The sequence below is a fragment of the Monodelphis domestica genome, chromosome 1, assembly GCF_027887165.1.
Source record: "Monodelphis domestica isolate mMonDom1 chromosome 1, mMonDom1.pri, whole genome shotgun sequence".
NCBI classification, from domain to species: Eukaryota; Metazoa; Chordata; class Mammalia; order Didelphimorphia; family Didelphidae; genus Monodelphis; species Monodelphis domestica.
In genome coordinates this window covers 234,949,459-234,973,161 of record NC_077227.1, presented here as the reverse complement: position 1 = coordinate 234,973,161, position 23,703 = coordinate 234,949,459, and the positions used below count along the sequence as shown (strand labels likewise).

The following is a 23,703-nucleotide window of genomic DNA, read 5'->3' as shown; positions in this document are numbered from 1 at the left end:
ACCAATTTCCATATCCTTCAAATCCTTGTCCCTTCGTCCTAGTGTAGCCCACACTTTACCAACCCCCAAACATGTGCTATTCATATCACATGTCTTCTAAATTTCCTCTCAAGTGCCTCTAGAAAAAGTCAAGTAACTATGCCACCTGGGTCCAATAAAAACATACTATCTTACCTCAACCGGGCCCACACTGTTGCATGACAAGACTTTTGTTCTTTTCTGACATTCTTCACAACCTTCTTTTGTCTCATTAAATGCCTGAATCCATTCCAACTTTTTCTGGACCATTTCCTCTTTCAGCAGTAAATCTTATTTCCTATTAACTAAGATGGAAGGTTCTCTCATGAGTTTCCTCCTTTCTTTTATATCATCTCCCAAAATCCAAATATATCATCACAATTCTCTTCTCTGAGTTCACCTATTTTTCAAGGTCAAGGCTCTCTACTTCATTCCACTGTTCTCTGCTTTTTACTCTATCTTTGTCTACCAGCTCCATTCTTACTAATTTCAAATATCTCTCAGGTCTCCCCCATCCTCAAAAAGCATCTGTTTGACTCTACCACCCCTAATATTATCGCCATTTTCCCTCCTGAATAAAGAAATGCATAGGATCATTGATCTAGAACATGGGTTCTTAACTTGGGTAACAAGGAATTAAGGCAGATTTCTGAGAGTTCATGAATTTGGATGGCAAAAAGAAAACTTTATATCATTATTTCACCTTTATTCATTCGTTCCTCTCTCCTGTGTTCCTGATTCTGGTTTCTAAACTACAACTGTGATACTGAGAAGAAGTCAGAGAAATTATCAACTGTCTGTGATAAGAAAACCTTCAGCCTCTGGACTGAAGCCCTTGAGGGTGACTTTGTCATACTGTCACCACCTTATGAAAGCTACCTGAACTGTATTTCTTTACCAAGACTATGTTTTTTAACCCCTTACCTTCCATCTTGGAGTCAAGGCAGAAGAGCAGTAAGAGCTAGGCAATGGGGGTTAAGTGACTTGCCCAGGGTCACACAGCTGGGAAGTATCTGAGGTCAGATTTTAACCTAGGACCTCTCGTCTCTAGGCCCAACTCTCAATCCACTGAGCAACCCAGTTTCCCCCCCACCCACCCCTGACTATTTTTGGTAGAGGCCATAGTCAGGGAAGCTAGATTAGACAATTTGGGTAACAGATAAATAGGTCAGGATATCAGCATCAAAAGAAGCAAGATTCATGATAATCTTTTAGTAATGGAGGGAGAGGAATAGAAACTCAGAGATAGGGAATTCCCCTTGGCCCTCCTTTCTTTTCCCTGTTTCAGTCTTTTAAAATAAACCCTTTTGTTCATAAGAGAAAAGCATTCAGATTGTGGTTTCTTTGAGGGTGAGGTCTGAGGGTTTTCAATTGGGTCTACCAGCCTGACCCAGACAGACACTAAAGTTATCAACTTACTATCAAAGTAAGTTTCACTATGAGTGAAACGACTCACTTTTTTTCAGAAATGATGCCTTTCCTATGTAACCTTCTACCTCTCCAGATTATATATTCCTTCCCCCATGAAGCTGTCCTCTGCTCAAGGCTTCTCTAAACTTGTTTAATAATATAATAAACAAAAATATTTTATATATCAATGTAATAAATAATAATAATAATCCTATTTAAAGCTGTGAATCCCTTTCACAGGCAAAGAATATGTATGTGTATGTAAGTCTTGATAGATATGTATTATATATGTGTGTAATATATATGTATAGTGGCTAAAGTTTATCTATTGTTCATGAACAATTTTAAGATAATCTCATTACTCCCCATCCTGATTATTTCAAGAGCCTTAGAGTTAATATTCTTGCCTTAAGTCTCTCTTCTCATCAATCCTGCCTCCAGAAGTGGTAGCTGACTCAAAAAGAAACAGATTCTGAACTGCAGAATGACTTAAAAACTCAGAAATTACCATTACCAATTATGTGCATTAAATATTTAGGGGGACCACCCAGGCCTGGAAGACTTACCTAATGGGGTGTCACAGTTATGTGTCTTCATTTGCCAGCATGGCAGAGGAGATTCCTGATTGGCAGGAAGTCAAGGAATGTGATGTGTAGGGATTAAAGTGAAACCCTGGCCAACTAGAAAATCTTAGGGAAGAGTTTAGACTGAGCTTAAAAAAGCTTAAAAAGCCAGCATGTAAAATAGTTGGGGGACTCTGCCATTTTTTTTGGCTTGTGGAAAGAAGCTCTCAATCACAGTAATCCTGGTGCTTATCTATGTGAGCCATCTCTGGCAAGTGGCCAGGGCAGAACTGGGTTAGTAATCCAGGAACTAAAATTTGCAACCAAGGCCAGGTTGTGTAGGTTAGGTAGGTAGGCAAATAACTTAATTTCTCTCATTTCTCTTTACAGTTAAATACTTATAAATTTAGTGTAAAGTCTCCAAAATTAATTTTTATTTATTACACTATGTTGCATTGGGTTTTGAGTTGTCCACCTTTGATCTAGAGAACTTCCCAAGTGATACTCCAAAGGTCCAGATCTAGCCATATGTAATAGAGAGAGGGGGGACTTGAAGGTGAAGGGACCAGAAAAGCTTAAATTGTACCTATACATGAGAAAAATGAGAGTAAAGAAAAGGAAAACAGAATAAAGGCACTGCACAATAATGAGATAGTCTTAGGTATCAAGAAAATAGCTCCAGACAACAATCAAGTCTCTGCTAACAGTAAAATAAACTCTTACTAATAGAAAAGCACAAACATATCTCTGCTGGCACACAATAATCAAGGTTAAATCAAGAGTAAAAGACAGTTTCTATCTCCAGAGATATTCAAATCTCCTGATATCCAAGCCTGCACAGATCCAGATCTCCAAAGAACCAGATATCAAATTACAAAAATCAATATCAAACCTTAAAATCATAGGTCACACAACAGATTAGAAAAATACATTACTTACACCCATGCATGAAGATTTCTCATCATAGAAGACTGATGTGCATGCATGAAGATTTCAGACTTAGATGCATATGCACACAGGAAGAAAAATCAATCTTACCCGCATGCATACGATAATCTTACACACATGCATGATCCTGTATTTTAAAATCATCAGAGAACACAGGACTTCAATCAAGGTGAGATGGTAGACAAATATGGATGCTGTACAGAGCAAGACACAGGACCTGTATATTTGCATTCGATCAACACCAAGGACACCAAAAGAACTATAAAATCAAGGACTGATGATAAAAGGGTCACAAGATTATTTGTCATACATGTTAATCTCACTTATAGGTCAATGCATATACAGTGACACCAAAAGCATAACATAAAGAGGAATCAAGGATGGAGTAAGTATATTAGCAGACACAAGTATTTCACACTGATTTTGGATTGCATGAAAAATAAAATCAACCTATTTGAGCTTCTACAGGACTCAGGCAGGCAAGAAGTTACAAAAAAATTCTTGTCTGAATGACTTCTGGTCAGAACTCATGTACAAATGTACCATAGTTGTACACATGTAAAGTTTGTATAGAAAGAACAATGTACATTTGTATCATACTAATGGATTAATTTGCTAATATCAGTGTTAGGATACTAATATTTACAAATAACACATAGGGAAAGACTAGCTCAGGAAAATTTGAAACGAGACAGATTAGGGACAGAATGATACTATATCTTATAAAATTTCATATGTAGGAATTGTTATAGTTCATTGTGATAGGAAGATTAATTTTGTTATAAAAATGTTACAATTGTTAAATCTGTGACTTGTGTTCAAAAAATACTTCTGTAATTGAATTTGACTTTCACTACCTTTTCCCACTTTCCTACAAACACAAAATCTTAGATTATGATTTAGAAAGAATAAGAATAGTGAAGATAGATTAGGATTTGTTCTTTTGGGGGTGGTGGTGGAATATTTAGGATAGTATGTGTTCATAGAATAGATACTTAGAAGACATTAGTATATCATTCAGGTAAGTACTGGAATAATGGACAAAAGTCTAGTTGACATTTGTATGGACACAGAAATGGGGGATTTGTGAAAAAGGAATTGGTCAAAAAGAAGAGAAACATGAAATTTGAAGAAAAGATTTCTGGAGGGGAAAATGGAACATTCAGGACATGAGGGGGATGGGAGAATTCCATAAAGATTCAAAAAGAAAACTCTTGGATCCAGAGAAAGATTTCTGGTCTTTCTTCTTATCTAAGACTCTGAGAGAGCTGGATGAGAGAGATACTCTTCTCAACCCTTTTGCCTGACTGAGTTGAATGAAGTTTCTTGCCCCAAACTGAAGACAACCTTGGACTATAATTTCCCTTAGGGGAACTCAAAGCTATATTCCTTAAAGAGAGTTTTGTCAAGTCCTCAAAAGTAGCCTTAGGAAAGAAATAACAAGGACTTCCTTCTTTCCCTCTACTCTCTCCCTTCCTTTCAAAATAAATTAGGTAACTTTAAATTACAACAGAACTGACTTAAAAATCTATGTAATGGAGAGGAATGTTCAATTCATCAAAAGAAGAAAGCTGTGAGGGTAGACTTACCCTTTGATCTGGACTGACTGACTCCATTGAAGTTGCCCAGCTTAGTGGAGGAAGAGGAAGAGGTTACATAGAACTCAGTCCTCAAAAACAGCTGCTTTTCTGGTCTCTTCATCTTTCATGACCCCCCTCTCTCTATTACACATGTCAATTCCCTTCTCAATAAACTCCAATGTCTCCCTATTAATTCTAAAATAAAATATAAGCTCTTCTGCTTAGCTTTTAAAGCCCCTCACAACTTGGTCCCAACATACCTTTCCATCATTAATCCACTCCACATACTATATAGTACAGTCAACCTCACACACTCCATTCTCTCATCTCTGCATCTTTTTACTGGGTCCTCCTCCAAGACAAGAATCCACTCCCATATCCCATATCTGCCTCTTAGAATCTTGTTTTCTTCAAAAATTTGCTCCTGCACCTTCTATTAAAGCTTTTCCTGATACCCCATATCTCTATTAATATCTCCTACCCCAAAAGATAACTTGTATTTGTTTGGTATGTATTTATTTATGCATATATGCTCTCTCCCCTAAATTAAGACTCCTTAGGACAGAGATTATTTTATTTCTGTCTTTGCATCCCTGGCACCTAGCACTGGTACCTAGGACATAATAATCATTAAGTAAATCTTGTTCATTTAATAAAGACTAATATAGGTGGGGACCAAATATCTATTTTTCAATTTTCGGATCTTCCCCTAGAAAAACTAACATTGTTTCCTACACAAAGTGGGCATTTAATACAAGTTTAAGTTTTTTCCCAACTGCCAGTCAACAGTCATTCAACAAGTGTTTAAGTGCTTAGTGAGTGCTAAGCACTATGACAACATTTATAAAATTAAATGTTATGCTAACTATGGCTAAGGCCACTTCTAGTTTGAAAAGATTTGAAACTAGGATCAAGGAGTTAAATAGAAATGAGTAGTGAATAAGGGTTAGGAAATAAAAAAAAAACATAAACTGAATCAAGGCAAGATTGCAAATCTAGATAAACTTAAAGTATGAGCATCCAGGGAAACCAGTTTCACCTAGTAACAACTTTACAATTCCTAACAGTGCAATCCTACCACATACTTTAATTTAGAACTATTAATTTGGAATTTACATATCAATGAATTAGACTCATTTCTATCAGACTAAGAATCTTACCTATATTTATACTATGACAAAAAGACCTAAAAATAATCTAACATATTAAAAAAAAAAAGCACTAATCTATCTTGGACAGATGTCTCATATGTCTTATCAAAGGTATATTTAATTAAAGGAAACCGAAGAAATGGTGCTGTAAATATGCAGAAAAAAAAAACAGATAAACTCATGATATATAAGGCAAAAACAGAAAATAATGAATCTCAAGCATTTCCTACCCAATAACATCAATGGTGTTCTGGAGCATAGGATCCAATTCCAAGTATTTGGAAATGGGGTACCAGTGGTGATCATTGGCTATGATTTTCACTCTTTTCAGGTCTTTTTCATTAAGCTTTTCTCTTAAGATCTTTAGCAGGGGGAAAATGTACAAAAAGCAAAATCAATGAAAGGATTTTAAATGTTATTAAATGACTCAGAAATATCTAATGACATTAATTTTTAAAAGAATTTATCATATCATATCCCTTTTATCATAGATTACAACTTGTTCAGTCATTCTCCAGTTGATGGACATCCCTTTGTTTTCCAGTTCTTCCCACCATAAATTGCTCCTATAAATATCTTTGTATAAGTAGATGCTTTCTTTCTATCTTTAATCTCTTTAGGATACAGACAATACAGTTAGTATTGATATTTCCAATTCAAAGGACAGTTTTATGGACCTTTGGGCACGGTTCCAAATTGCTCTCCAGAATGGTTGTTTCAGTTCACATCTTCACATACAGAATATTAGTGTACAAATTTTAATACATTTCCTCCAAAATTTATCATTTTTCTTCTCATACTAACCAATCTGAGAGGTGTGAGGTAGTACTTCAGAGTTGTTTGAATTTTAACTTCTCTAATTAATAGTTATCTGCAGCATTTTTCATATGACTAAAGATAAGTTTTAACTTTTTCATCTGAGATTACCTGTTCTTATACTTTGACCATTAATCAATTGGAAGGACTTGTATTCTTATAAATTTGATTCATTGCTATCCACCTCCAGAGAAAGTACTGTTAGAGTTAGAATGCAGATGGAAGCATATGATTTATCACTTGCTAATTTGAGTATGTTTTAGGGTTTTGGTTTTATAAGGTTCATTTACAAAAATAATGTGGAAATATGTTTTTGTGATAATACATGCATAAACCAGTTTGAATTGCTTGCCATCCCTGGAAGGAGAGAGGAAAGAAGGAAGAAAGACAGTTTGGATTATATATCTTCGGAAAACTTATGTAGAAATTTGTTATTAAAATAAATTTGATTCAGATAGGCAAATGTTTGAGAAAGAAGGCCTTTGTCATACACACTATAAAATTGCTCCCCCCCAGTTTATTTCCCATCAAATCTTGGTTGCATTGGTTTTGATTGTGCAAATCCATTTTAATTTAATGTAGTCAGAATTATCCATTTTACATGTCATAATGTTCTCTGTCTTGGTTTGATCATAAATTCTTCCCATATCCATAGTTTGGCAGATGCACTTTTTGTGTACCTCTAATTTGTTTATGGGATCACAATTTATTTATGAATAATATATGCATTTTACCCTATCTTGTTTTAGTCATGAGATGTTGGTCTGTGCCTGGTTTTTATAATATTGTTTTCCAGTTTTCAGAAGTTTTTGTCAAATAGTGAGTTATCCTTCCAAAAGCTTGGATCTCTTGGTTTTTCAGACTAGGTTACTATGGCATTTACAACTCTGGTCTGAGTGTCTATCTCTTCCATTGGTCCACTACTCTATTTCTCAGACAGTACCAGATTGTTTTGATAGTGGTAACTTTATAATACAACTTGAGATCCAGTTTAACTAGGCCTCCTTCCTTCATTTTTTTTAATTCCCATGATATTCTAAGTTTTTTGTTCTTCCAGATGAATTTTGTTAATATTTTTTCTATGAAATCATTTTTGGTAGTTTGATTGATATGACACTGAATAGGTAATTTAATTTAGGTAGGACTGTCATTTTTATTATATTTGTTTGGGCTGCCCATGAGCAATTAATATTATTCCAGGTGCTTAGATTTGGCTTTATTGGTGTGAAAAGCATTTTGTAGTTGTGTTCATACAATTCCTAAGTTTATCTTGCCTAGTAGACTGCTAGATATTTTATGCTGTTGATAGTTATTTTAAATGGCATTTCCCTTTCTATCTCTTACGGTTAGGTTTTATTGGTTGTATAGAGAAATGCTGATGATTTCTGTGAGTTTGTTTTATATCCTGCTACTTTGCTAAAATAGTTAATTGCTTCAATTAGTTTTTTGTTTGATTCGCTAAGTATATCATTATATCATCTGTAAAGAGGGATAGTTGTATTTCCTCATTGCCTAGTCTAATTCCTTCAATTTCTTCTTTTATTGCTATAGTTAGCATTTCTCATACAATATGGAATAGTAGAGATTATAATGGCCATCCCTGCTTCACTTCTGATCTGATTGGGAAACTTTTTAGTTGATCCCCTTACAGATAATGTTATCTGGCTTTAGGTAGATAATATCAATCATTTTAAGGAATGTTACAGTTATTCCAGTGTTATCAAGTGTTTTCACTGGGAAAGGATGTATTTTTTTCAAAAGCTTTTTCTGCATCTATTCAAATATGGCTTCCATTGGTTTTGTTATTGATATGGTCAATTATGTTGATCACTTTCCTAATAATGAACCATCCTTGCATTTCTGGTATAAAATTCATTTGAGTCACTGTATATGATCCTTATGAGATACTGTCATAATCCCTTTGATAGTATTTTATTTAAATTTTTTGAATTCATATTCATTAGGGAGATAGGTTTATAGTTTGTTTTTTTCTCTGTTTTCTCTTTCTGATTTGGGTATCAGCATCATATTTGTGTCATAGAAAGAATTTCTTTGAATTACTTCTTTGAATATTTTTCAGGAGAGTGTATAGATTATCAAAATTTATTCTTTAAATGTTTAGTAGAATTCACTTGTGAATTCATCTGCCCATGTGGTTTTACCTGAGATAATTCATTGATAGCATGTTTAGTTTCTTTTTTCTGAGATAGGATTGTTTATTCTATTTCCTCTCCTGTTAATTTGGACAATTAACATATTTTTAATATTCATGGATTTATTGGCATATAAACAGACAAAATATAACCCAAATAATTGCTTTAATTTCCTCTTTATTGGTTATTCTTTTGGTAATTTGCTTTTCCTCTTTCTACTCTTTGATGATTGTTTCTATGATTTGTTCCTTGACCCACTCATTTTTTAAGAAAGGATTATTTAGTCTTTTTTCCCACCTGTGGTCCTTAGTTGAATGTTATTTTTAAAACATTATGGTCTGAAAAGGATGCATTCATTATTTTTGCTTTTTTGCAATTTGTTCTGAAGTCTTTATGTCCTATTACATGATCAGTTTTTCTGAAGATGACAAGGTACTGCTGAGGAAAAGTTTTATTTCTTTCTATTCGCATTCAGTTTTCTCCAAAGGTCTATCAAATCTAACTTTTCTAAAATTCTACTCATTTCCTTAATTTACTTCTGCTTTATTTATTGATTTGATTTATCTAGTTCTGAGAGAGGAAGCTTAGTGTTCCCTACTAATATAGTTTTATTCTTTATTTCCTCATATAACTCATGTAACTTCTCCTTAAGGAATTTAGGTGCTATGTCATTTGGGTGAATATGTTTAATACTGATATGACTTCATTATTTATGGTACCTTTTATCAAGCTGCAATTTATAATTTTCTTCCTTATCTCCTTTAATTAGATCTATTTTCTGGGGTAAAAAAAACCTAGATCAATTTTCACTTTTGCTTCATTTGGGATCATAAATGTTACCCTTGATATTTTTAAACTTTAGCTAAAGCACAGTATATTCTGCCCCAGTCTTTTTTTTTTTACTCTGTGTATGACTCCTCACTTTAAATGTGTTTCTTATGCACAATACATTGTGGGATTCTGGCTTTTAATACACTCTGTTATCTTCTTCAGTGTTGTGAGTGAATTCATCCTATTCACATTCACAGTTGTAATTACTGTGTATTTCCCTCTTATTTTCCCTATCTATCTTTCTCTTTCTCTCCTTTCAGCCTTTCCCTATTCATGAATATTTTGCTTCTGATTACCACCTCCCCCATTTATCCTCTCATTTGTCAGACTCCCCTTTTCTTATTCTCCCTCTTCTTTTTACTTCCCTATAGTGTAAGGCAGGTTTCTATAGCCAAATAAGGACCTCATTCACACGTTGTGACAATTCCAATGAGAGTAAGTTTCAGGAATTGCTTGTTACTCTCCCATATTATCCATATTGTATTGATTTATGTATCTCCTCATGTGAAATAATTCATTTCCACCTCCTTTCCTCTTTTCCCAGTGTGTTCTTTCTTAACCTTCAATTTTGTTTTTTATCTATCATCCCATCATCGTATTCATCTTACTCCTTTCACTCTCTATGTATACTCTTATTCATTGTCACTGATACCAATGAAGTTCTTAAATATCATCAGTACTTTGAGGGGCAGCTGTGTAACTCAGTGGATTGAGAGCCAGGCCTAGAAATGGAAGGTCCTAGGTTCAAATCTGGCCTCAGACACTTCCCATCGATGGGACCCTGGGCAAGTCACTTGACCCTCATTGCCTAGCTCTTACCATTCTTCTGCCTTGGAACCAATACACAGTATTGATTCTAAGATGGAAGGTAAGGATTTTAAATTATATATATATATATTTATATACATATATATATATCATCAGTGCTTTGAATAATCTAGGTATTTAAAACAATTTTAAGTATCTCAAGTCTCATAGATATCATAAGTGTCTTACTACCTTCCCATGTAATAGTCAGTTTGGCCCCCAAAATTCCACTGAATGTCTTTAAGTACATCATCTAGGTAGATATCTTAAGTATCTTCAGTATTGCCTTCCTCTTTAGTATGGAAAGGAAACAAGAACAAGTTCTGAACTTTCTGCCACTGTGTTGGAACAATTGTGGAAGAGGCATGAAGAGAGAAAGGTTTTGAAGGATAAGACAAGATGCAAGAGACTAAGCTGGGGATGTGTTTTGTCAATCAAGATGAAGATTCTAAAATGGAATATTCCCAGGAGGAGTGGCAGTTAAGCTGATGAAGGGGGAGGGGATGGAGTGTCTCTCTCTCTCTCTCTCTCTCTCTCTCTCTCTCTCTCTCTCTCTCTCTCTCTCTCTTTCTCGGGCAATTGAGGCTGGCAGTTGGGGCTGACTGAAGACCCTGATTGTGCTGGCTTATTTTGGGGGGCAACAGTGGGAATATCCATAGAGAAGAAATTGTCAAGACTGACAGTTGGTGGGGGAAGGGGCAACTGGGAGTGGCAGTGGGTCTTGTGATTTGGGGACTTCCTGGAGGGGGAAGGGAGAGGAGGGTTTTTCCTTCCCAGTCTGGAGAGAAGTGCCTCTACTTGCTTCAGCATGAATACACAAGCCCAACCAGTTCTGAAAGTTAGAACTTTTCTTGTTGCTTGCTGTCTACTGCTAAGATTCTGAAATTAAGAAAACCAGCACAGATATAGCATAGATGGGAATAGGAGAAACCCTCCACCAACCTGTGAGGCCTTGCCTTATCTCCAAAGCTGAGAAAGACTCCAAACTTATTTATCCCTCTTCCTCTTCCCTAATACCTCTCCAATCCGAACTGGTTATTAAACTTTATCTTATTTTGAATATTGCAGTCAGATAAGTGGACTATCTTTTCTGGGGCATAGAGGGACCTGAATATCAGTTCAGCCATTTCAATGACAAACATTCCCTATCAGACCCCTGCTGCTGCCTCTTGGCAGGGGGCATCTCTCACCTTTGCCTCACCAGCAGCAATATTCCCTTTCTCCCTTCAACTCCTCCATTCCCTGCTACAAACCTTCCTTATCCCCTGTTTCTTCAATCCCCGCATCTTTCCCAATAAATATTACACTAGTAATGTAATCAGCCTGATAATCCTACTGATTCTTTTGAGTACTACAAGTGCCTTAACTATCTCTTGTAACATAGATATCTTAAGTATCCTAATTATCCTTTTCCCTCATAAGAATGTAATGAGTATCACCCAACTGTGTCCCTTGAGTTTTCTTTTTGTTTATCTTTTTATACTTCTTTTCAGTGTCAGATTTGACCATCAAATTTTCTTTTCACCTTGTCTTGTTATAAGGAATGCCTGGAAGTCTTCTATTTCATTAAATATAAATTTCTTCTCCTGGAGTATTATGCTCAGTTTGGGTGGGTAGGTGTTTATTGATTGTAGTTCTACATCCTTTGCCTTCCAGAATACTATATTCCATGTTTTCTGGTCCTTTAATGTAGAAACTGCTAGGTCCTGCATAATCCTGATTATGGCTCCATGATATTTGAATTTTTTTGTTAGTTTGTTTTTTCTGACTACTTATAGGATTTTCTCCTTGACCTGGGAGTTCTGGAAACTGGCTATAATAGTCTTGTGAGCTTTTAGTTTGGGGTCTCTTTTAGGGGGTGATTAGTAGATTCTTTCAATTACTATTTTCCCTTCTGGTTTGAGGATATCAGGGTATTTCAATCATTCATCAGTTATCTCTCCTAGATCCATTTTTTCTAGGTCAGTTGTTTTTCGAGTGAGAAATTTCATTTTCTTCTATTTTTTTCATTATTTTGAATTTCTTTTATTGTTTCTTGATGTCTTAGGGAGTCAATAGACTTCATTTGTACAATTCTAACTTTTAGAGATCCATTTTCTTCTTTTTATTTTGTACTTCCTTTTTTGGGAAGTTATTTTCTTTCTTGTTTGAGGTTTTGTACTTCTTTATTTAGGATTCTTCAATGAATTTTGTTCTTTCTTATCCTTTGACTTTTTCTATTAATTTTCTTTTTGAAACTTTTTTCCAAATCTTACTCTTTTTTAAAATACAACTTCCATCTTAAAATCAATATTATGTATCTGTTCCAAGGAAGAAGAACAGTAAGGGATAGGCAATGGCAATTAAGTGACTTAACTAGTATCACACAGTTAGTAGTAGTCTCTCGGTAATCAAGGATGACGATTGTCTTTGTGCGTTTTCATCTATGTTGTATAGATGAGTGTGCACAAAGACACTTGTGCGTGAAGGAGATTTCAGTGGAAAAGTTGTTGCACAGAGACAGTCCCATTCTCTTGGCGTTGGAAACCTGGGTCTAGCCCTATTCTTGACTAAATCTAATTCTTCTACTCCTGGTGTGAATCCTATCCTATCATGCCTCCTTCAGAACCAAATACTTATCCACTCACTTATTGTACATCTTAAATCTCCCAATTTCTACTAACTCCATCCTTTCTTCCTACAAACATACTCAAAGCTATACTAAAAATAAATTCTCTGGACCCTGCTTCACTCTACACAACTACTAACCCATTTCTCTCTTTCCATTCTCTCCTATACATCCTGAAAAGGTTTGCCTACCCTCTATGCCCAAGGTCTCCACTTCTTTACAACTCCCTGAAATCAAGCTCTCATCCTATTATTCTGACATTCCCCTAAAAGGATCAATTATCCCTCTCTGCCAAATCCAACAGTCTTTTTCCCTGTCTTCATCCTCTTCTGCAGTATCTGACTCAACTGCTAATTGCCCTATGACATTAGTTTCTGCCTCCTTTTGGCTTTAGAAACAGCCTGATCTCCTGCTTCTCTTCCTAGTCTCTAGCCCCTTTTTCTCATTTCCTTGGCTAGCTGATCATCCCCTTCTTAACACTAAAGGTGGATGTTTCCCTAGTTTAGTCCTGCCCTTCCTCTCCTCTTTCACTACCCTGCCTCCTTGCCAATCTCACTTTTCACAAGAGTTTCCACTGCCTCTGCTGGTCAGATGATTCCCAAACCTTCCATCCTGGCTTCTCTTCTTAGCTCCATTTCCACAGCTCCCACTGCCCGGGGGACATCACCACCAGGACTGCCCCAACAGGAACTCCAAGTCAGAATAATTTTATGCCTTCCCCTAAATATGTTTCCTCTCCTGACTTCATGATTTTGTTGTTGGTGCCACCATTTGCCTGGTATCCTATATTTATAACCTTGGGCTGGCCTTTGCTTCTTCCTTCTCCATTATATCACATGTTTCAAATCCTTGTGAGTTCCTATAAATCCCAACATCTCTTGCAGTCAACCCTTGGCCTATCACAAGTCCTTATTACCACCCACCCAGACTTTGCAATAACTAGTCCCAATTAGGAAGCAGCTACATGATGCAGTGTCCAAAGCACGGGACTTGGGAGTCACATAGTTAGGAAGGGTCTAAGATCAGATATGAATCCAGGCCTTCTGTCTAAATGCCTGGCTCTCAATCTACTGAGCCACCAAGTTACCTCTTTACCATTGTTTGTTTATCCTCTTTTAGAGCTCTTTCAGGAGTTGATTTTGAGCCTGACATCCTTTCATATTTTCCTTTGAAGTGTCACACATTTTTCATTTTTGTACTGCTGCCTTCTGAGCCTGCATTTTGGTCATCTTTGTTGCTGTAAGTTTTCTAGAGTCCAGTTTTTTCTTGGTCTTTTACTCATTTGGGTTTTTTTTTTTTCACAACTTCTGCCCATGTGTTGAAGCTCAACTCTATTCCGGGGTCAAGAAGAATTGTCTTAAGTTTTTATTGTGGTCATTTTGATGCCTGGTATGTTAGGCTGCTTCTTGGGTCCCAAACTGAGTACTTCGCAGATGTTGTTTGAGCCAGATCCCATTGGGTTTGACCCTCTCCTCTCATGGCTAGACCTTGTTAGGCTCAGTTCCTCCCAGTGCTGTCCATGCTGTGTTGTCCTGGACTCTTCAATGACTAAACAGTTCTGAGCTGCTACTGCATTGTCTTTGGAGTTAATTTATTATAGCATGGAACAAATGCTAAGACACCAAGGTGATGAGGAGATTTTAAGCAATAAAGTTAAAAGCAATACATTACACAAATGTTTAGATGCTACCACAGCTTCAATATCAGTGAGCTCATAATTTTCTTTGTTTGTAAACAGTACAGAAATAAAGCATTTCAAGGTACTACTAACCTTTATATACTCAGTGTCAACTTTTTTCTCATTCCAAATCTATAAAACAAAACAAATTTTTAAGTAAGGTTGAAATATAAAAGTTCAAATGTAAAGAAGAGCCATAATAAATAGAACCCTTTTCCCATGTTTCAAATCATGTGATTGTCACTTTTCTTATTTTCAATTCTTAAGGAATGCATATATTTATGGTTTATCAGACATTAGGGTACCTTTAAAGAAAAAAAAACTTTTATTTTAAAGGAATTTAATGTATTACATCATTTACTAGAAATCTGGGGAGGGAGGTATCAAAAGAAAAATGTCAAAACATCAGATTAAGAAAATTAATCCTTTGCCTACAGTCTTAAAGGCAAATCAGATGCCTGGTCATCTGTATTTCAGCAAACTGTATTTCAACTTGTTAAGTAGGCATCCATGAAATATATTATTAAGCCAAATAGACAAATAAAGTATCTAACGGCCATAGGAAGGATAATAGCAAGGAACATCAATGAAAGCCATTAGGATTAGGATTAGACAATCACAGAATTTCAGAGGCACCCTCAGAAACAAACACATTTTCCCTCTTTGACAGATGAGGGAGCTAAAGCCCAGAGATTAAGTAACTTGCCCTAACTCTCATAGTTACTTGTGACAAAACTGTTACTAAAAAACAGCTCTCCAGTTTCCCAGTTCCTAATGGATATTCAGAAGAGAGGAGACTGGATGGCAGTTCTGTGGACACGAGAGAGATACGGAATACTTTGCAAGGACCGGTATTTTGCAAAAAACCTTATGCAGGAAGGAAATGGGATTTTGGCTGATGATGGGGGATGGAACTAGAATCTCCAGCCAAGAAAAGCAGAGAGACAGTTGCAAAGAGGTACTTGTCCCTTCTGAACTGAGAGGGGGAACGAGCAACTTCATTGAGCTTAGCCTGCTATAATCCCTCAATTGATCTGAAAAGACCCAAATAGCCATCTTTTCTCATAAGTAATGGATAGAAACTTTTTTTTTCCTTTTGGGGAAGGCAAGAGACTATCCATCTAGAAGATTTATCATCCATATCTTCAAACTGTATCTCCATATCAAGAAATTATATCAGTCTGAATCCATAGTGATCTACAGAGACCCAGGTCCCCAGACCTTAGCCCTCAACCCCTAAAGGGAATTTAGAGTGAAATCAGAATTAGGGACTTCTTGTTTTCCCTCTTTCCCTAACCTATCAATCCTAAATCTCTAGATAATAAATAGATCTTATAATTTACAGAAGAAGTAAACATCTCATTCTTCAATTGTACTGAGGGGATCAAAGATAATAATCATACAGAGAAGAGACAGAAACCAGAGATTGAAGGGGATTTCCTCTTACCCTTCAGCTCCAGATATAGATTCAACTTCACTTCCTCTGAAGCAGCTCTGCTAGGGAGAGGAAGTAGTACTCCTATCTATCTGTTCCCTCCCTCTCAGAGACTTATCAAGCTTTGGTTCCTCATTCCCTTCTAGTACAGCTTTGGCACCCCAATTTCAAAAATGAATCCATCTTATTTAACTGTAAGAGGTTGACAGTTGGAACCCCTGGGCAAGGGTAGCCATCTTTGAGGTTTGAGTGGAGGATCAAGAGAAAAGGCAACATGTGGCAGCTGTTTTTTTGGGCATCAGTTATGATTTGGGGTGTATATTGGATGTATTGTTTGATATACAATACAGAAACATCTGTGGTTATGGATACTATAGAACTGATCTCTAATATCACCTCATTTATGACTATTATACTATTGACTATACATTATCCTGATGGCAGCTATCCAGACCCTGACTTATACAAAAACCATTATGAGAATGATCTTGCCAAAGAAACATGCTCAATTCTTCTTTATTGATAACAGGCTAGAAGATTTAGTTAGACAAATTCCTATCCTAATTGAGATTTGCAATGACCATCATTAAAGAACAAAGATATGGATAGTGATGTGGAGACTAGAAAAACAAAGAAGGAAGATGTCACAAAGACAAGCTGGGCAATGACACAGACAACACTAAAGATTTAACATCTGAAGCTACTGTAGTTGACAATACCAAATCAGTTAGCAAACTAGAGAACATAGTAACATCTGAAGTCACAGGGGCACACAAAATTATGCTTCTTCATGACGTAGCCAGGCTGACTGATGGTTCTGGGGTCCTGCATACAAAAATACACAAATCTTTCACTACACAAGACCTGGAATTTCTGAAGAAGAGATTTCCAAAATTTATTTCTGAACCCCACAAACGTGTTAAGGAACTAAAAAAAGCATGTAAAGTATATGAGCCTGATTTTGAAGATGTGGAGTTAATTATGGGGGAAGTATTCAGTCCTCACAAACAGACAATTTGTAGAGAAGACTAGACAAGATGGCAATCTGACAAACTGGCCTAGGACACGTGAGAGGGAAGATTTTGATTTTGCGAGACCAGCAAATTTCTCATACCTAAAAAGATGCAGAAAAGGCCTCCTACAAGCTATCAAATAATTTTATGACAGACCCAATGCTTGGAGTAAATTTGACAGGATGACTCAAAACAAAAAGGAACATCCTGCTAGCTTTATCAACAGATTAATGGAAAATGTGGTATCAATCTTGGGAATTAGCCAAGATTCCTAAGATTCTGTAGCTCATGTCTGTAGGCAGTTCCTAAAGGGTTGCAATCACCAAATGAAACATTTCTTCAGAAACCTCTTCTCCAAATTTGACTCTATAACTATTGCTGATCTAAGAGACACTGAAACATATCTCTATGAGAATCAGAAAGAACAAGGCAGAAAGAAAGATGAATTAAAGCAAAAGTTACAAGAAACAACAAAGTCCCTGAAAAAGAAGGAAATTGAAGAAGTTAAAAATCTAAATACTTACTATTAGAACGTATGCCAGACTGAACTATCAATCATAACAGAGGGGTCAGAGAGATACTAGATGATGTTTCCTTTGAAACAAAATAGGTCACATAGTAAGAAATTGTTCTCTAAAACAAAATATGAACAGGGACATAATAGAAACAGGAGATATCAGAACAACACCCAAAACAAAGGTTATTATAGGACCTGTGAAAGAAACAATAAGTGCTGTTGTGATCACTGCAAATTAAAAGAAGCTGAAACACCAGACCTCAAAACAATGCAGGAAGCTATCCATAAGAGAGAGAAACCTTGCTACTCAGAAGTTGTAGCAAAAGGAAAGAGATACACAGTATGAAGCCAGGACCTTGCTTTATTAAAACAAAAGTACAGTTCCAAAGAAATAAAGGCCATTTACATTACCAAAGCTAAAAATTAAATAGATGGCAAGGAGGACGAGTTTCACAATGGAATGTACTAGCTTCTAAATATAAAAATTAACTAAAGATGCAGGGTAAAAGGAAAAAAATGAAAGATAACTTCAAAAATATTACTAACCCCAATATAATCAATGTCCAATTCATGATGTTTTTTAGCGCCCAATATCCAAGACACAACATATAAAGCAGTCATTGTCATATTGTCATAGGGATCACTTTTACCTGGACCTAGCCAACCAGGAAATGACCATGGCAATCCTAAGAAAGATATAATCAAAGCATAAAAGGCTAAGTTATTAGAGCAAGTCAATAAACATTAAAATAATGCTTAGTTTTTTACACACATACACACATCTGATGAATTTCACAGATAGAATAGGTATCCATATTCTTTTACAAAAATACTAAAAGTATTTTTTAAGTGTAAAACAAAATGTCTTTTGATATTCAAAACCTTCTCAACTATCAATTGCCTCTCCACTTGGATGGAGGCTAGAGGGTGGAGCATTGAACTCCTCTTGAAGTCTTCCTTCATAGCAGGCTCAGAACTATCCAGATAACCCCATTTTTCTTCAGTTCCTCTATATATGCTACCTCTTAGAGCTTCCTTTTGTGTATTGTTTTCCCCACTAGATAGTAAACTCCTTGATGGCACAGTGTCTACCTAGTATATAGAAAGCACTTAATAAATGTTTACTGAATTTAGGAAATATGTCTAATGCTTAAGGGAATAGAGAAGAATATTTTTTAAATTTGGTCAGCTCTATCTGATTCTAACTCTCAAGTTGAATGTTAGTAATAAATTGGTAAAAACCCATCAAGAGAGCATATATATGTATTCATATATATGTGCATGTGTCTGTGTGTATAGTATCTGTACAAATATAAAGCATTTTATAGTGTATTTTATTTTATATATTATATCATACCTACTTATATATTTATAGTATTATATAATATACTAATTATAAGAGTTAATAAAATATATTAATAGAGTATTTTAGCATAGTGTGTGTTATTACATATATGTAATTGTATATTGGGTATTTTTCATATTGGAAATTTTCCCCATGGCAACCACTTATTTTTTATTTAAATCAAGACACTAAAAATTATCTTTACAGTTTTGGCAATTCACAGTCTTGAAACCCACATTTTCATTTACATTCAGGGGATAGAGGAGAATATTTTGTAAATTTAGTCATATCTATCTGATTCTAAACCTCAAGTTAAATGTTAGCAATAAATTAGTATGAACTCATCAATAGATCATATATATATATATATATATACATATATATATATACACATATATGTGCATGTATGTCTGTGTATATAGTATGTATATAAATATGAAATATTTTACAGTATTATACTTAATTTCATATATTATATATCATATCTACTTATATGATATATTCATAGTATTATATAATATGCTAACTATAATATAGTTAATAGAATAGAATATATTAACATTTAATACATCATGTGTTCTTATAGAATTGCATATTGTGGTATATATTTTATAATATTATATAATATATTACATTATGTAATATATTTCATATATACTATTATATTATTAAGCATTATAGATTTACTATATAGTAGTAAATGATATTATATAATATAGTATATATGCTTTATTATATATTATATAATATGGCATATGTATAACACATATATGTGCTATAATTGTGTTACCATATATAATAATAGAGTAGTAATTTACTTATCTCTCAGTGAGTTTATACCATTATATTATACTATAGATTATATAAACATATACATATATATATATTTATATATATATATATATATACACAGATACAGATACATATTGGGGGGCAGGGCAATATACAAGTACACAGCATAGAATGTTAGATTTGGAATAAGGGGACCAGAGTCTGAATTCCAGTTCAATCTCTTAGTCCCTGTGTGATTTTAAAGAAATCAGTTAACCTTTCTAATCATTAGTCTCCATATTTTTAAAATGAGAGGTTGGTCTAACTGCCTTCTAAGATCCCCTCTAGATCTCAATCAATAATCATGTAGTTATAATGTGAAAACAGAAACAACAGAAATGATTTGGTAAAGATGCCAAATCTGAACATATGGAATATTTTTATAATATATTTAAATACATATATAGGTGATATCCCTAAGTTTTACTCCAGTAACTGAATTTCTCTAGTTAGTCACCCTGAGACAATACTTATTCTGATAATGTTACAATTGTTCACAACACTCTTTGAAGTCCTTTTCTACAACTATTTTGAGTTTAGAAAATGTACTCTTTTTTTTAAACCCCTACCTTCCATCTTGGGATTAATACTGTGTATTGGTCCCAAGGCAGACGAGTGGTAAGGGTTAGTCAATGAGGGTTAAGTGACTTGCCCAGGGTCACCTAGCTGGGAAGTGTCTAAGACCAGATTTGAAACTAGGACCTTCCATCTCTAGGCTTGCCTCTCAATCCACTGAGTTACCCAGCTGCACCCTAGAAAATGTACTTTTATAAGATAAAAGCCACGTGGCTTTAATCATACCTTGTTCTAGAATAAAAAATTGATATTGATGTTCAGCCTTTTACATTTTGATTTAAGGAATTAGTCAAGTCATCTGAATCTCCAGTGAATGACTGAATTGTTACCAGACTTAATTCCAATAAGTTAGTTTATTTCCCAAATCAAACTCACATTCAAAGAATAAAAATTAATACCATTATAAAGTAATGAGAGCTTTACTCATCTGGATAAGGAGAATAAAAAATTAAATTTCCAACCAAAAAGTCTAATATTGGGATTCCTCTTCTTAGCTTCCTTCATCAACCACCATTCATAGCCCCGGAAATAGTTCTCATCGCCTTTATAGTGCATATGGGAGGGCTCAGTGCCATCTAAACAGAACAGAGGGGGGAAAGGGTAAAGAAATGTTTAGTTTACAGTTCTTCAAACTATGTTAGAATCACCTAAAAGCACATTTCTAAGAAACAGCATTCCAGATTCAAATCTGAAACTAAGAAATAATTTTATAGAAAGGTTTCTTATATGACTGGTCAAAATATTAATATTTAATATACATTTTTATAATTAAATAATCAGCACACAGGAAGAAATATTTAGAGCCTGCTTAGAACCCCTAACCCTTAGAAATTTTCAGGAATGTGTAAAGATGTGACCAAGTAGAGTGTGAGACTTCCTTGCTCTCCAACCTCCTCCACAAACAATAAGAAAAAATACAGAAATCATTGCTAAAAGGTGCAAAACCAGATAAGAGTCAGGAGGGAAGCTGAGCAGCTAAGGACAAATAGGAAGGAAAGTTTCTCTGACTTCCTTAGCCTCAATCTCACCAAACAGGGAAAACAATACCACAGAATCAACAAGTTCCGAGCCCTAGGGCACTGATGGAGAACCTTTTGGAGATGGAGTCCTGCCCTGCCTCCACCCCAATCCTGACCAAGTGCCATGTCATGCCCACCCACCCTCCCACACCCCTTGCTTACCCCAGACAAGTGAGGAAGGAAGGACTCCTATTGGAAGGCTGAACAGAGAGGCAGGGATGAGAGGGGCAGGGAATGAGAGGGGCTTGTGGAGAGGAGGAGGAGAATGTCCCAAACACTCTGCTCCCATCCAGCTATATGTCATGCAGTGAGCTATGCTCCCCTCCAACCTAGCTCCTCTCCAACCCCAACAGAGGAATCACCTTCACCATAGACTCAACTGTACTCATGGATGGGCAAAGCCAAAATATGTAAAATGAAAATACTAGCTGAACTAATCTAATTAATCAATATCATCTCAATCAAATTACCCAAAGGGTATTTTATTAAGCAAGAAAAATTATTAAAATTCATTTGGAAAAGAAAAGATAAAGAATATCAAATGAATTGATAAAAAAAAAGGTAAAGGAATGAGATTTAGCAGTGCCAGATTTTAAATTATATTAAAAAGCAGTAATTATCAAAACTATCTGATATTGACTAAGAAATAGAAAGGTAGAACAGTGGAATAGGAAAGACATATAACAAATAGTAGTAAAAGATTACAGTAACCTTGTATTTAACAAAAAAAAGTATAATCCAGGTTTGGGTGATAAGAAATCACTTTTTGCTAAAACTTACTGGGACAACTAGAAACTTGTTTGGCAGAAACTAGATCTACATTAATATATAATACCATTTACTAAAATAAGATCAAAATAGATATGTGATCTGGACATAAAAGGAGATACAAAAAAATTTGAGGAACAAGAAACAAATCTGTCAGATTTATGAGTAAATAATAGATGGAAAGCAATGTAATATATAAAACAGATAATTTTGAGTGCATTATATTAAAAAAGATTTGTACAAATAAAACAAATGTTGCCAAGATTATAAGGAAAGCAGAAAATTGGGGGATAGAAGTTTCTTATCTAAAATATAAAGAGAAAAAAATTGTCAAATTTATAAGAATAAAAGCCATCCTCCAATAGATAAATGGGCAAAAAAAAAATATGGAACAGACAATTTTTGGATGAAGAAATCAAAGCCTCATAGAGGTATATGAAAAAATACTCTAAATCAGTACTGACCAGAGAAGTGCAAGGCCAAAATAATTCTGAGATATCATTTCACACCAATAAGATTGATTAAAAGGGCAAAATGACAAATATTGGAGGGAATGTAGAAAAATGGAGACATTAGTATAATATTGGCGGAACCGTGAAGTGATCCAACCATTCTGGAGAGCAATTTGAAATTACACCCCAAGAGTTATAAAACTGTCAATATGCTTAGAACTAGCATTTGTTTCCAAAGGAGATGGGGGGGGAGAATATATATGTTCCAAATGTTTCTAGAAATTCTCTTTGTGGTAGCAAATAACTGGAAATTGAGAGTATGGCCATCAACTGGGGAAAGGCTAAACAAAGTGTGGTATGTGGTTATGATGAAATACTACTGCACCACAGGAAATGATGAGCAGGCTAATTTTTAAAAAATCTTGTAAAGAACTATATAGAATAATGAAGAGCAAAATGGGTAGAACCAAGAGAACATTATATACAGTTAAAGATTTAATAGTTAAAGGAATAATTTGTCAATGTTACCTCCAAAGAATGAACTGAAAAATGGAAACATGAAAGACACAATGTATATATATCTTCCCAATGATGTCTTTTATGATATGAGGAAGGGAGGGATGGCTGAGAGATACTTGCAAATAAATTCTATTAATAAAAACAAACTATCCATATATGTAATGAGATTTGTTGTTCTTGCCTTCTCAATGTGAGACAGGAGAGGGTAGGATGAAGAGTTTGGAACTAAAAAAAAAAATCTAAATTTTTTTAAAAATGAAAAAAAAATTCGTTCTATACTCTCCTACTTCCACATCTAGGCTCATGAAGTCTGCTATGCCTTGAGCATCCTCTAACTTTTTCTGTGCCCACAGAATCCCAAGAGAGCCTTTTATAATATTGATAGTATATGATGCAAAATCATCCCAAAGGACTCATGGTGAAAAATGACATTTGCTTTCAAAGAAAGAATTGAGAGTTTGAATCCAGACCAAAGCAAAATTTTTTTCACCTTAATATTTTTTTGTTCAGGTTTCTTTGCACAAAAGAATTAATAAGGATTAATATGAAAAAATTTCATATCATTTCACATGTAAAATTTATATTACACTACTCATCATCTCTCTGGGAAGGTAGGGGAAGGGAAGGAGGGAAAGAATTCAAAATTCATAATACTTTTTTAAAAT

At 35.0% G+C, this 23,703-nt stretch overlaps 1 protein-coding gene across 6 annotated transcripts in view; it reads right to left on the bottom strand.

Moving 5' to 3' along the window:
* Positions 1–23,703, bottom strand: part of LOC100019605 (galactocerebrosidase-like) — a 126,669-nt gene that overhangs the window by 75,829 nt on the left and 27,137 nt on the right. For all 6 annotated transcript variants that reach the window (XM_056810579.1, XM_056810580.1, XM_056810577.1 and 3 more), the window contains exons 4-7: positions 20,742–20,855; positions 18,075–18,214; positions 14,657–14,695; positions 5,901–6,031 (exon numbers count right to left, since the gene is read on the bottom strand). In XM_056810579.1, coding sequence (XP_056666557.1) covers positions 5,901–6,031; positions 14,657–14,695; positions 18,075–18,214; positions 20,742–20,855 — 424 coding nt within the window. The remainder of the gene's footprint in view (positions 1–5,900; positions 6,032–14,656; positions 14,696–18,074; positions 18,215–20,741; positions 20,856–23,703) is intronic.